General features: G+C 45.4%; 1 protein-coding gene across 1 annotated transcript in view; it reads left to right on the top strand.

Moving 5' to 3' along the window:
• The first annotated feature begins 2,069 nt into the window (after positions 1–2,069).
• Positions 2,070–11,948, top strand: part of LOC135234464 (ATP-dependent 6-phosphofructokinase, muscle type-like) — a 21,495-nt gene continuing 11,616 nt past the window's right edge. The window contains exons 1-8 of the mRNA XM_064299110.1: positions 2,070–2,274; positions 5,421–5,494; positions 6,232–6,309; positions 9,072–9,261; positions 10,173–10,338; positions 10,559–10,603; positions 10,875–10,983; positions 11,612–11,707. Of these exons, the coding sequence (XP_064155180.1) occupies positions 2,184–2,274; positions 5,421–5,494; positions 6,232–6,309; positions 9,072–9,261; positions 10,173–10,338; positions 10,559–10,603; positions 10,875–10,983; positions 11,612–11,707 (849 nt within the window). The 5' untranslated portion in view covers positions 2,070–2,183. The remainder of the gene's footprint in view (positions 2,275–5,420; positions 5,495–6,231; positions 6,310–9,071; positions 9,262–10,172; positions 10,339–10,558; positions 10,604–10,874; positions 10,984–11,611; positions 11,708–11,948) is intronic.

Here is an 11,948-nt window from a genome sequence, read left to right as displayed (position 1 = left end):
GCCTCTGTGCTGCTATTGACCAGTTGCCGTGTGTGCGTGATTTCCGCTCCATGTGGAGCTGAAATGACAAATTACCTCCAAATTGGAAATCGTTCCTTCATTATTTAAAAAGACACTTGTGATTTCATTGCTTAACACAATCACAGTAAGTGTGATTGTGTTAAAATCTAATTGTAAAACATAGCAAATGTCAGATTCATCTCGAGTCACTGTTTCTGAACTCTCATTAAAAAGGTTTCAATTAATTCTGGTTTTTTGAGCTCTTTATTTGAATGTGAATCCTTATTTTGCATCTACTGTTGTCATATTAGAAGGTAACGTGAGTTTGTTAAACACATTTCTGCTCACGTTTCCCAGACTTGATTTATCTTTGAACGACATCCATAAACCGTTGATCTTTTACAGAATTAGCACATAGAGAAGTGAATGATGGACAAAAGGAAAGGGTTATCTGAAAACCAGTGCAGGGGTTGTGAAAATGGAACAGACATTCGTTCTTGATGATGTGGATGCCTGTTATGGCCTTAAAAGGGTAACTTATTTCTCAGAATGGACAAAGTGTCAAATTAAGAACATTTAACAGCTCTTTAACAGTTCCAGCATGCACTGAAGATCAGAAGGACTGAGTTTGGAGAGGCTGGTCAATGAACTGATCGATCGGCTGTGATTAACAGCCAAAGCCGGCTCTCTGTGGCCCTGCAGTACCAGGGTTGAGTCCCCCTGCTGAAGGTAACCGCCTCACTGAACTCCTAAGCTTTTATTACGAACAGAAACCAGAGATGTGCTTTTATGGGGAGGGGCACGTCGTACCTGAACCCCTGTTTAAAGCAGCCCCAGGTGGATTATTACGAGAGTCGGGGTGCACATTTTTCCTGCCTTGCACCTGACGCGCAGAGTCGCAGTGCTATTTTTAAAGAATGCCTGTAACGTTACTTAAGAAGGCGGCAGATTTATGCCCTGTCACCTACTTCTGACCAAGTCCTCCCTGCCCTACTCCCATTGGCTGGCTGTTAGAAAACTCTGCCAGTCCTTTTATCTGTTTGGATGCATCTGCCTCCCAACGCAAGCAAGCTGACTGATGCCCATTGGACTGTTTGCAGGACCGTTGTCCCTTGGTATGTTCTGGAACTCAAACGAGGAGGGGCACATGTTCGTCACGTGTGACTCCTCGTACTGCGCGCCTGGTGTGGCCTGTCTAAGTTACAGCCATGAGCCCGATCTCTGTAAGGGACACTGCTCTCGCATGGAGAAACTTTGGGGATGAAATTAAATTGGCACACGCTGTTCCTATCTGCTGTTCGTACTGAAAGCATGGGATACCTGCTGCTCCTTTTCACCGATCCTGTTTAAAACTGCGATGCCTGCTCTTCCTGTGGGCTGCTCCAGCTCGAAATGCAACTTGCTAGAAAATCCTGCAGACCTTTTCGACTGCCTTTTCTCAAAAATGCAATGTATGCACCAACCAGTCTGCAACTGCAACTTTTTCTTTGTAACTTTTTTGCATGTTCTGCTGGTATCTGAGCTAGGTCCCCAAATGATAAATACATTTTTGTATGTCAGCTCTGTCTGTTCGGGAGTGCTTGCACTGCAGTGGGTGCGTCCAGAATTACATGCAGCCAGTTGTTGCTTATTTGCCTCCTGCGATCCACTGGCTGAGCTGCGCAGACACTGCGCCTGAGGACTGTGCAACGAATGCAAGCAGGTTGCAGGTGTCCAGTCGACCAGAAGTGATCTTACTGACTGAAGAGGCAGCCGTCTGAAATGAACTTGCAGAAGAACAAGGGGTCTGCCATCAGGACTTTAACAAACCTTTGGGCAGACCCTAAAGTGGATCATATTTCATTTACTAATTACTTAATTTTTGTTTTGCCTACCAAAGAAAGATCAATGGATAAAATGATGTCGGATACCAGCCGCAAAGCCTGCTGTGATAACAGGAGGGGCTTGACAGTAGGGTTTGTTTTATATTTAGTATGCAGTGGCGGAGCACGTATGCTGAGTGTTTCTGGAGGTGGGAGGGGCACGGGGAGGGGCCAGGGGTGTTTACAGCGGCCTATAAATTGACAGCCCTCAGAGCCGCTCGCCCCGAGAAGCAGAGAGGGAAGTCCTGCAGGGATTTTCTGGCAGAGGACGCCCGGCAAAGCCTCTTCAGTCCCGTCCCGTATCCTACCGAACCCGTCGGCATGTCCGCCACGCCCGAAGCGCCGGTCGACCCCACCACAATGGGTGTTGGGAAGGCCATTGCGGTGCTGACGTCCGGAGGCGACGCTCAAGGTAAGAGCGCGCGTCTGTGCGGGCGAGGTTTGAGCGAGAGGAAGTGGAGCCACCCACCCATGGGTGACAACGGTAGTCACGGTTAATCTATGACGCCATTAGCAGCGATTCTCAAGTTGTAATTGGACTTACTTATTCTTGGGACGGCAGACTTGGCACCCACGGTGGAGGAAGTGCCGCTGGAGAGGCATCCAAAGCAAACAGCAACGATCAGTTACCGCGAGTGTGTCCTCTAAAATAACGGCTGCGCCCCCCCGCCCCCACGTCCCACTGATTCTCTGCAAGCGGCCCAGCTGTCGGACGTCAGGGTGACGCCTCGGGCCTTCAGCTCTGCCTCAGATTAACTGGCCCAAGCAGGACGAGGAAGTAGTGGAGAGGGTTTTGTTTGAGGTCATGTGACTTTTGCCATGGGGGCTCGTCTTGAGGTGCCAGGTTGTCTATGCAAACTGACAGACCTGCAAGACCACCAAACTGATTGCTTGTTACGGGAGAAGAAATTTAAATGTGTTGTTCAAATAGCAAAGCGCATTTGTGCTTTGTCTGCATGGAGATTTGGATCTATAGTGTCGGTTTTCATTGTTTTCCCACATTTAGCTCGAATGCCTTTGGGGAAGTTTTTGTTTTTGTTTGGAGATTTTGCACTGCTCCACAGCCCAAGACCAAATGTCAATCAGTCAATCTCCCTTTCTGTTTAGGTAAAACATCTCCTGTCGTCATAGATCTCTCCTCACCTGGAATTGGTTTAAATCTAATCTTGAGCCAACAGCTTTTTTATGAACCGGGAAGTGTCAGATCTGGAAATGGAATTCCAAAATTTACCAAAAAAAACTCCACCAGCTATTGCTCTAAACTAACATGGCTGCCATTAGCAAATAGCTACAGATTCTGCTTAAGGTACATTACATTGCTACACACATTATTTCTTCATTCCAGTAAAAACTGAAGATGTTTTCACACTCTTTTTAGAATTACAAGCATTGTGGCAGGTTTGAGTTAAATCAGTAGCATTATTTTTTTTTATCATTCAGCTGTTGTTTCTATGGGCTATGCTCAACTTTCACGTAACCTTTCGCATTGGTCCTTTTATCTCCGCTTGTCTGGTCTCTTTCTCTTACTTGGGGCTAATTTTAGAGCGGGTGACCTTTCTGTGGTATGACACATTCAGGCTGTGAGGCCTGGCCCGCTCTTCAGCTGCTTAGCGCTGAAACGAGAGACACTCTGTGCACATTTACAGTAACACAACCCAGACACCTTGGCCTTTTCAGTGACATACGTGCTAGAGAGAGAGAGAGAGAGAGATTTGCCACTGAAAACCTACCCGAAACAGAACCTGAAAGCCGTGTGCTACGAGCCTAGTGCCTCTTCTTAAGCTCAACGGCAGAAATCCTGACAGCGGCGGACATGGCGTAGTTATTCGTGTGTTTCTATTGTCAGGTTCCCATGAAATCTGACATTTTCACCTGTTCTGTGTGCATACTGGCATACAGACATTGACAATTTAACTGAAACAATCTAATGAAACTGGGTGGAAACAGACCACCATTTTGGCATTATTTTGTCAGAACCTTGTTTCCTTCCTTTGGTGGCTAGGCTGTGGTGTGCTGCTGTGCTGCCTTTTAAGCTGTAATTTACTCACATCAGGTGTGTGTTAAGGTGAATACGTCCAGGAGCCCTTGGTGCAATGGCAACCTTTCAGTCAACAGCCTACTACCTGTCTTGGTTCCGAACACCCACCAGACAGCAGTAGCAATCTATCAGTTAGTTGTTTACCTTAAAGTCAGTGGCGGTTGGGGAGCTGAAAATTGGTTGGGTGGGAAACTTGCCCTTGAAGTGATTACTGGTTTCTATAAAAGGCCTGTATGTACTTCAAAAGTAAAGGCAGGTAAAATGTTGAGCTGGGCTAAACTGAGAACACAAAGGTGAAAATGTCAGGCCACTGACACCAAGCACTCCAACTGGGTCACAAAACAGTTGGATTGGGTTGCTCTGACTCTGATTTATCTGTCTGGTCTGTGTAGACGGGGGTCTGCTGTTGTGTGTAAGGGATAGCGGTGTGGAGGGACAGCTAAAAGGTCTGTGCTTCAAACCACCAAATTGTGGGGTGGAGTCCCAGGCTGGACTGACTGATTCTGCCACCTTGAGCAGTTACATTTAGATAGAAAACTGACCAGGGGAGCTGTGTAAATTGTGTATACTGTGTATACTGTGTATACTGTGTACGTGGCTAAATCCCAACACCCCCGGAGCCAGCATTGTGATGTAATGGTTCTAGAAAGAAGAAACCTGGAGCTGGGCGGCTGGGTGGCTTATTGGGTTGAGGCAGCACTGCAGGGGCACCTGTGGGGGGGCGGCGATGGATGATAGTGTCGTACGGGTGGGATCAGTCGGCCTACGTTCATCTAGCCCGCATTCACGCGAGCATACGAGCGATCTTCCTTTGATTCCAAGGACGAAGGGAAGCCGTGGGTCTGCGCTGAGGTCTGATACCTGTGTGTGCTTTTCCATGGGCCCGGTTCGGCATTCCACATTAGGGTGGGAATTATATACAGCCCTGCATTGGGTGCCAAATTCATTTTTTAAAATAATAAAATAAATAAAAAACAAGAAACTTGGAGATTCACTACATAACTCCATTGGGGTTATTCCACCAAATATTGATTCCAAAGATATTGTTATTTTTATTATTTATTTACAGATATAAACTGTGTATTTTTAGTATTTTGAGTTTTCATTTTCTGCATATAAATGTTTAAAATGACAGTATATTTCTTTGGAATTCAAATAAAATGTGGTTAGTAGTTTATGACAGAATATCAAAAGTTTGACATAACACAGGCACACAAGCATAAACTGTGAAACCGAAAATTTGATGTGGTCTTTTTTTTATTTTTTCCAGAGCTGTATAATTATCCAGCTTATGCAATAGCCACAAGGCGTTCCATCTTTCACTTGATGGCTTAAGCACAGAGTCAGGCCGAAAGTGTGCTGCGATGGGGCATGGGTGCCATCCCACCAGCGGTAGGGCGGGCTTAAGTCCTCCGCGGTTCTTGCGGTTGCCGGCTTAAACTGTAAAGGGGGGGGGGGTGGGGGGAATGGGAAATGTGGGCGTGTGGGCGTGTGCTTTTCTGTGTTTCTCTGTTTTTTAGGCATGAATGCGGCAGTGAGGGCCACGGTCAGAGTGGGCCTCTACACCGGAGCCAAGGTCTACTTTGTTCATGAGGTCAGTGGTCGTGTGAGGTCACTGCTGGGGCGAGTTCTGCAATGACTTTAATCTAACGGCACGTTTTAGACCATGCATCCGCGGTATAGACTAGATTAATGTGTTCAAAGAATGACCACTTGTACCTCTTCACAACCTGGACATATTTTAACTTATTATTCAGTAAATGGTGTGTAGTTGCAAACGTAGATAAAGCGATAAAGAAACTCGCTGTCTTATGCTTACTAAATGCTGATTGCCTGGATTCTGAGAGTCTAAGACCAAGACAGGCTGTCAATTGAAAAATGATAGCTCAAGAGATGTAATTAAGGACTGGCTATTATGAGTTCTTATTATGGTATTTAAAAAAATGAGTGATGGTTTAATTCAGGGGCAGCAAATAAAATAAGATTGCAAAGTATTGTGGGTATATAATAGCCTATCCACAATTAGTCACAAAGAAAATCAGTGGGTTTTTTTCTGAATTTGTTTTGGAAGCACTGGACTGGTCTAGCAGTCAGACAGTCATTGACAGTCACATCACAGGATATTCTAAGAATACACAAACTTTTCTCATGATCAAAAACTCTAATTTCATGTTAAGATGTTATTGCATGCTAGGCCTGGATTTGCTCTTTTGATGACCATCAGATGACCAGTAGAATGAAAGCAACAGGCAGTTTGCTGTTGGCTTTTTGAATACTGCTGAATTACAGGTTTGTGTGTGTGTGTGTGTGTGTGTGTGTGTGTGTGTACAGGGGTACCAGGGTCTGGTTGATGGGGGGGATAACATTCGTCCTGCTACCTGGGAGAGCGTGTCCATGATGCTTCAGCTGGTGAGTCCTGCCTCCTTGTCTCTCCTCATCCATAAACACGCATCAATCTCCCCTCCTCTCGTTCCAAATGAAGCCATTTCTTCACCAGACCATGGAATCTTTTCACTGAATTAGTTCCCATTTCATTCGTTTTTCCAGATGCACATTTGTCTAGAACAACTAGCATTGCTTTTAAAAGCAGAATATTTATTGAAGTGATCTTTAAAAGAATATTTTGGCGAAGGATACAACAGCAGTGCCCCAATGCTGGTTTTGAACTGGCAAACTTTGTGTTATAAGCCCAGTTCCTTAGCCACTACATTACTATCTTGCCACAAGTGACTTAACCACCCCCAAACTGACAGCTTATTTATGATAGTCACTACTGAACCATCATGTGCCAGAATGTTATGGAATACATTATTCTGAGAGGGCAATGTGATGGTATGTGACTTTCCAAGTAGTTTAGGTGATGGGGAAAGTCTATGGACTGCAATGGAATGCTGGAGTTTTTATCTGGAAAGTATATTGACCCTTTAAATAGTGAAATCACAAATATGTAATTAGAGTGTTCTTATCTGAACATTCTAATGCTGATGTAACAAACACTACTGGTAATTGAAAGCAATGGAGTTCTACTGACTTAAATTTTTTCAAAGTTTTGAAGATTTTTTTACTTCAACTTATTTTTTCCCCCGCTTTACTTTTTTCCCCTCAATATGAAACTTTCATGACTGCAGACACCCGGTCTGCAGGCCCCGTCACTTTGAGACACAGTGCAGCCTTGCCAGAGCACAGCGGCCCCCGAGCTGCTGACATGGGCACGGTGCTGGCACCCGATTGGCCGGGGGAAGCGCTTGTGTGACGATGGTTGCTGTGGGGGATTTCCATGACGAATCAGAGGCTGCCGCATGGCAAGTCTGGCCACGTTCAGCACTTGACGGCATTGAGATGAGGGCCCGGGGCGCGTGCGGAGAGAGAACTGGCACCGTTGCATAGGCCAGGCTACAAACAACCTCGGCTTTACCCAGTTCACAAGGCGGGCATTGGGGGGGGGGCTGTGTGTGTAATCTATCTGTGCCTGGGGGCTGTGCCAGCGGCCTTTGGAAACTAGTGCGATTTAATTACTGACACAGTCACGTCATGGACCCCACACTCTCTCTCTCTCTTTCTGCAAGATTCCAAAGCAGAACAGAGCACCCTGCCCCTCCAGTCCCCCACAGAACCCCCTCCTCCCCCAACTCTCCGCACAGGCCAGCACCAGCAGCTCTCTGCTTGTGACTCCAGCTGTTATGTATTCTGCACGGACAGCACACGGGAAACGTCTCCTTAACAGAGTGTTTCACCACAGTGCCTTCAGTAAATATCCATCAGATTTAAATGACGTGACGGGTCCAAATCCCCCAGGATGAAGTGAGAGTGGTGTGTGAGCTGCCCCTAACGAGGCAAACTCCTGAGCGTTAGCAACAGAAAGATGTGTGTCTGCTGATGGCATTATTCTGTTGCTGAAGGTCCATGTGTGTACGCAGCTCCCGAAGACTGAATCCAGTTTTTAGTTTCACAGGTTATCGGTGTTTGTCTGTGTAAAACTTCTGATATTATGTCTTGAACTACAACATTTGATGTTATTTCAAAACAAAAATATTGTCAATTAATGAATTAATTTATTTGATTTATTTAAAATGCATATAATACTGCACAGCAGTCATTACATTCATTTAAAATCATTGAGGATAAAATAACACAAAGCCAAAAAGGACTACTTCTGTTATGGTCCTCCTAAAACAGGAAAAAAACAAACTTACAACAGATAATAACATACAGACAATACAAAAATTTTACAGGCAACAAATGACCGGGTGGATTCGGTTTTAAGCTCTTCGTTCATAAAAAGCTACAAAGAGAGGGTACATGCTACTTAGTAGCCGTCATTTCCAGGCCTCTTTAAAATTGCAACTGATTTTAGTTTTGTGGGAAGATTGTTCCAATGTACCACTGCAGAGATGTGTTTTCCCCATTGCACTCTTCAATCTGAAGGGGCTCTGAGCAGTGTAAAATAATTAAATAAATACTTTAAATATTCTTTAAATAAAAATAAAATGTTTTTAAAAGATTTATTGGTGAGCGTCATTTAATGTGACCCTTTTTTCCTGTTAGCCATTTAAGCTTCCTAAAATGTATAACTTCAAGATGTGTATGTGGATGGAGTTTTAAAAAGACCCTTATAAATGTGTTTTGCCTTTTGCAGTTTGTTTTTATTGACCTGTTGTATGGCATTATACCAGGGCGTAGCAGCATAATCAAAATGACTTTGAACCGAGGATCCCGCTAGTTTATGTAAATTTGTTTTGATTTAGCTTGCTGAGGGCTTTTGAAACCATGTTTACCCCTGATAGATGAATATCCAGTTCACGCCCCAAATAGTTTACACTGTGTTGGCGGATTCACCAACCTTAACATGAAATCCTGGCAACTTTCTGATTTTTAATCTAGAACCAAATGAAATAGCTTCTCACAATTGAGAGCATTTAGTTGCAGAAAATGACAACTGGTAAAAATACAAAAAATACGCAGTGTTGTTGTACATTGAATAATCCAAACAAAACAAGTTTATATCCATAAATAAATATAATAAATAAATATAAATATCCATAAATGAAAATAAATGATGTCTTCACTTTGGATGGGTTCCCACAATCGATATTTGTGTGTATATATAAGCTGTACGTGCACGTTATCTTTTTTTGTCTGGCTAACCCTGTCTCCGCCCCCTTCCGCCTCAGGGGGGCACTGTGATTGGCAGCGCCCGTTGTAAGGATTTCCGAACCAGGGAAGGGCGCACGCAGGCCGCCTTCAATCTGGTCAAGCTTGGCATCACCAACCTCTGCGTGATTGGTGGCGACGGCAGCTTGACCGGTGCCAACCAGTTCCGTACCGAGTGGAGCGAGCTGTTAGAGGACCTGCTGGAGGAAGGTGAGCTACCCGCTGCCCCCAAGGGCTGCCCCCCCTCAGCTCTAACTGCCCCACCTGCTCAGGGGCAGTGCCTACTGCCCCAGGAGTCCTCTTAAAATACACGCCCTAGAGTCTCCTTAAATTACATTTACCCAGAGTCCTCTTATGATACAATACGGTACAATGATACTTTACTGTCTGATTTCACAAAGTCCATACTTCCCCAGAGTCCCTTTTACTACATTGACCAAAAGTCCCCTTGCATTTACCCAGAGTCCTCGTAGATTACACATTGTGTCCACTTAGATTACACTTATCTGGAATCCTCTTAGACTACACTCCTCCAGGGTCCAAAAGTCTCCTTAGATTACATTTACTCAGAATCCCTTTAGGCCGCATTTATCAAGGGCCCGCGGCCCTATGCAAGTCCTCTTAGACAACATTTATGAAGAATTGTCATAGAAGAATACAATCATCACTAAGCTTCATCAGCAATGGATGTGGCAAAAGCATAGAATTTCATCGCTGAATTACACACTACAAGCTGCATGACTCCTCTTTGTTCTACATTTGTGGCACAACAAAAAAACAAACAAACAAAAAAACAAATACATTTTGAGTGATATTGACTAATCTAAGAGAGTCAGAGATATTATACAAGCAAAGCACAAAACAAACCAAAACAGAGCAAAAGAATGTCAAGCTTGAAATCAAAGGAGAAAAATCTTTGGATCATAGAGGGGTTCATGAAGCCCCACTCTCCACTCACCATTCAGTGAAGAGCCTGGATGAGTCGAGTTAAGTACAACATCCAAGCACTGAATTCCACCAGCTACTTTCTGTCCGCTGGTCACCTGATCGAATGTATATGAATGACTCATGAAACAGCATCCCTGTGTGACACGTGCCCCCTTTTACGTTCTCGCCTCCAGAAAAGATCACGGAGGAGGAGGCCCAAAGCTCCTCACACCTCAACATCGTGGGCATGGTAGGGTCCATCGACAACGACTTCTGCGGCACGGACATGACCATCGGCACAGACTCCGCCCTCCACCGCATCATGGAGGTGGTGGACTCCATCACCACCACGGCGCAGAGGTACCCGCCCCTGACCTTCCTACCCTACAAAATGCCAACGGCTCACCCCACGCCAAAACCGCCATGGGACATAGATGTATTTCAGTTTCAAATGAGCATTGTAGTGCGTTCGGTCTGTTTTTCACTAATAGTGTCGTTTTCATGTTGTATATTTGGTTGGTGTTTCTGAGTGCTGAGATGGGCGTTTCCCCACTGTTTGACCACGCCCCTTTTCCCACAGCCATCAAAGGACCTTCATCCTGGAGGTGATGGGAAGACACTGTGGGTGAGTTTGTGTGTGTGTGTGTGTGTGTGTGTGTGTGCGTGTGAATGCATGCTTGTGTGTTATGTTCTGTGTGTGTGTGTGTGTGTGTAATGTTGAGTGTGTGTGTTGTGTTGTATGTGTGTGTGAGTATGTGTGTGTAAGGTTGCATGTGTGTATGTATGTAATGTGTGTGTGTGTGTGTAATGTCTGTGTGTTTGTGTGTGTGTGAGTAATGTTGTGTATGTGTTTGTGTGTGAGTATGTGTCTGTAAGGCTGTATGTCTGTGCCACAGGTATCTGGCCCTGGTCACAGCTCTGGCCTGTGGGGCTGACTGGGTGTTTATCCCTGAGATGCCCCCAGAGGAAGACTGGGAGGAGCACCTGTGCAGGAGACTCATTGAGGTACTGCACCCCAACCCTCAACACTGTACCCCAATACTGCTCTAACACTCTGCCCCAAGACTGTACCCCCAATACTGCTCTCACAACATACCCCAACCCTTATTCTAACAATTAACTTCACTCCGTACCCAAAACTGTACCCCAGCATTGTAACCCAACACTGGTCTATCACTGCACCCAACACTACACCCACGTAGTCCCAGCACTGTCCCCCATCATTATAACCCAACACTCCTCTTTAACACTACTTCCTGATGCTGCTGAGTGAAAACAGATTTCACCCATGACCCTTTCATACATTTACATTTACATTTCATTTATAACTCACTAGCCTGAATGCACTATCAGTGGGTTCCTCACTAGCCTGAATGCACTGTCAGTGGGTTCCTCACTAGCCTGAATGCACTGTCAGTGGGTTCCTCACTAGACTGAATGCAGTGTCAGTGGGTTCCTCACTAGCCTGAATGCAGTGTCAGTGGGTTCCTCACTAGCCTGAATGCAGTGTCAGTGGGTTCCTCACTAGACTGAATGCACTGTCAGTGGGTTCCTCACTAGCCTGAATGCACTGTCAGTGGGTTCCTCACTAGCCTGAATGCACTGTCAGTGGGTTCCCCCTCTTCTCCCTCAGACCAGAGGCAGGGGATCTCGTCTGAATGTCATCATCGTGGCTGAGGGGGCCATGGACTCGCAGGGAAAACCCATCACGTCCGAGGACATCAGACAGGTGACCGCACATCTGTCTCTCTCTTTCTCTCCTCCCCTCCCCCCTCTCTCTCTCTTGCTCTCTCTCCCTCTCTGCGGTCTGTATTTTTTTGGGTTAGTGGGGCATATGGGGTGTAAGGATGGTACATTATAAAGTTGTTTTCATGTCATGGTGGAAGTTTTTTCTCTCTATCTCTATTTCTTCCCCCTCTTCAGTTATTAGTGCTCAAGTCTCAAGATACCCTGATGCATGCTGATCACTG

The sequence above is a fragment of the Anguilla rostrata genome, chromosome 11 (assembly GCF_018555375.3).
Source record: "Anguilla rostrata isolate EN2019 chromosome 11, ASM1855537v3, whole genome shotgun sequence".
In the NCBI taxonomy this organism is placed as follows: Eukaryota; Metazoa; Chordata; class Actinopteri; order Anguilliformes; family Anguillidae; genus Anguilla; species Anguilla rostrata.
This window is presented reverse-complemented; position numbering and strand designations above follow the sequence as displayed.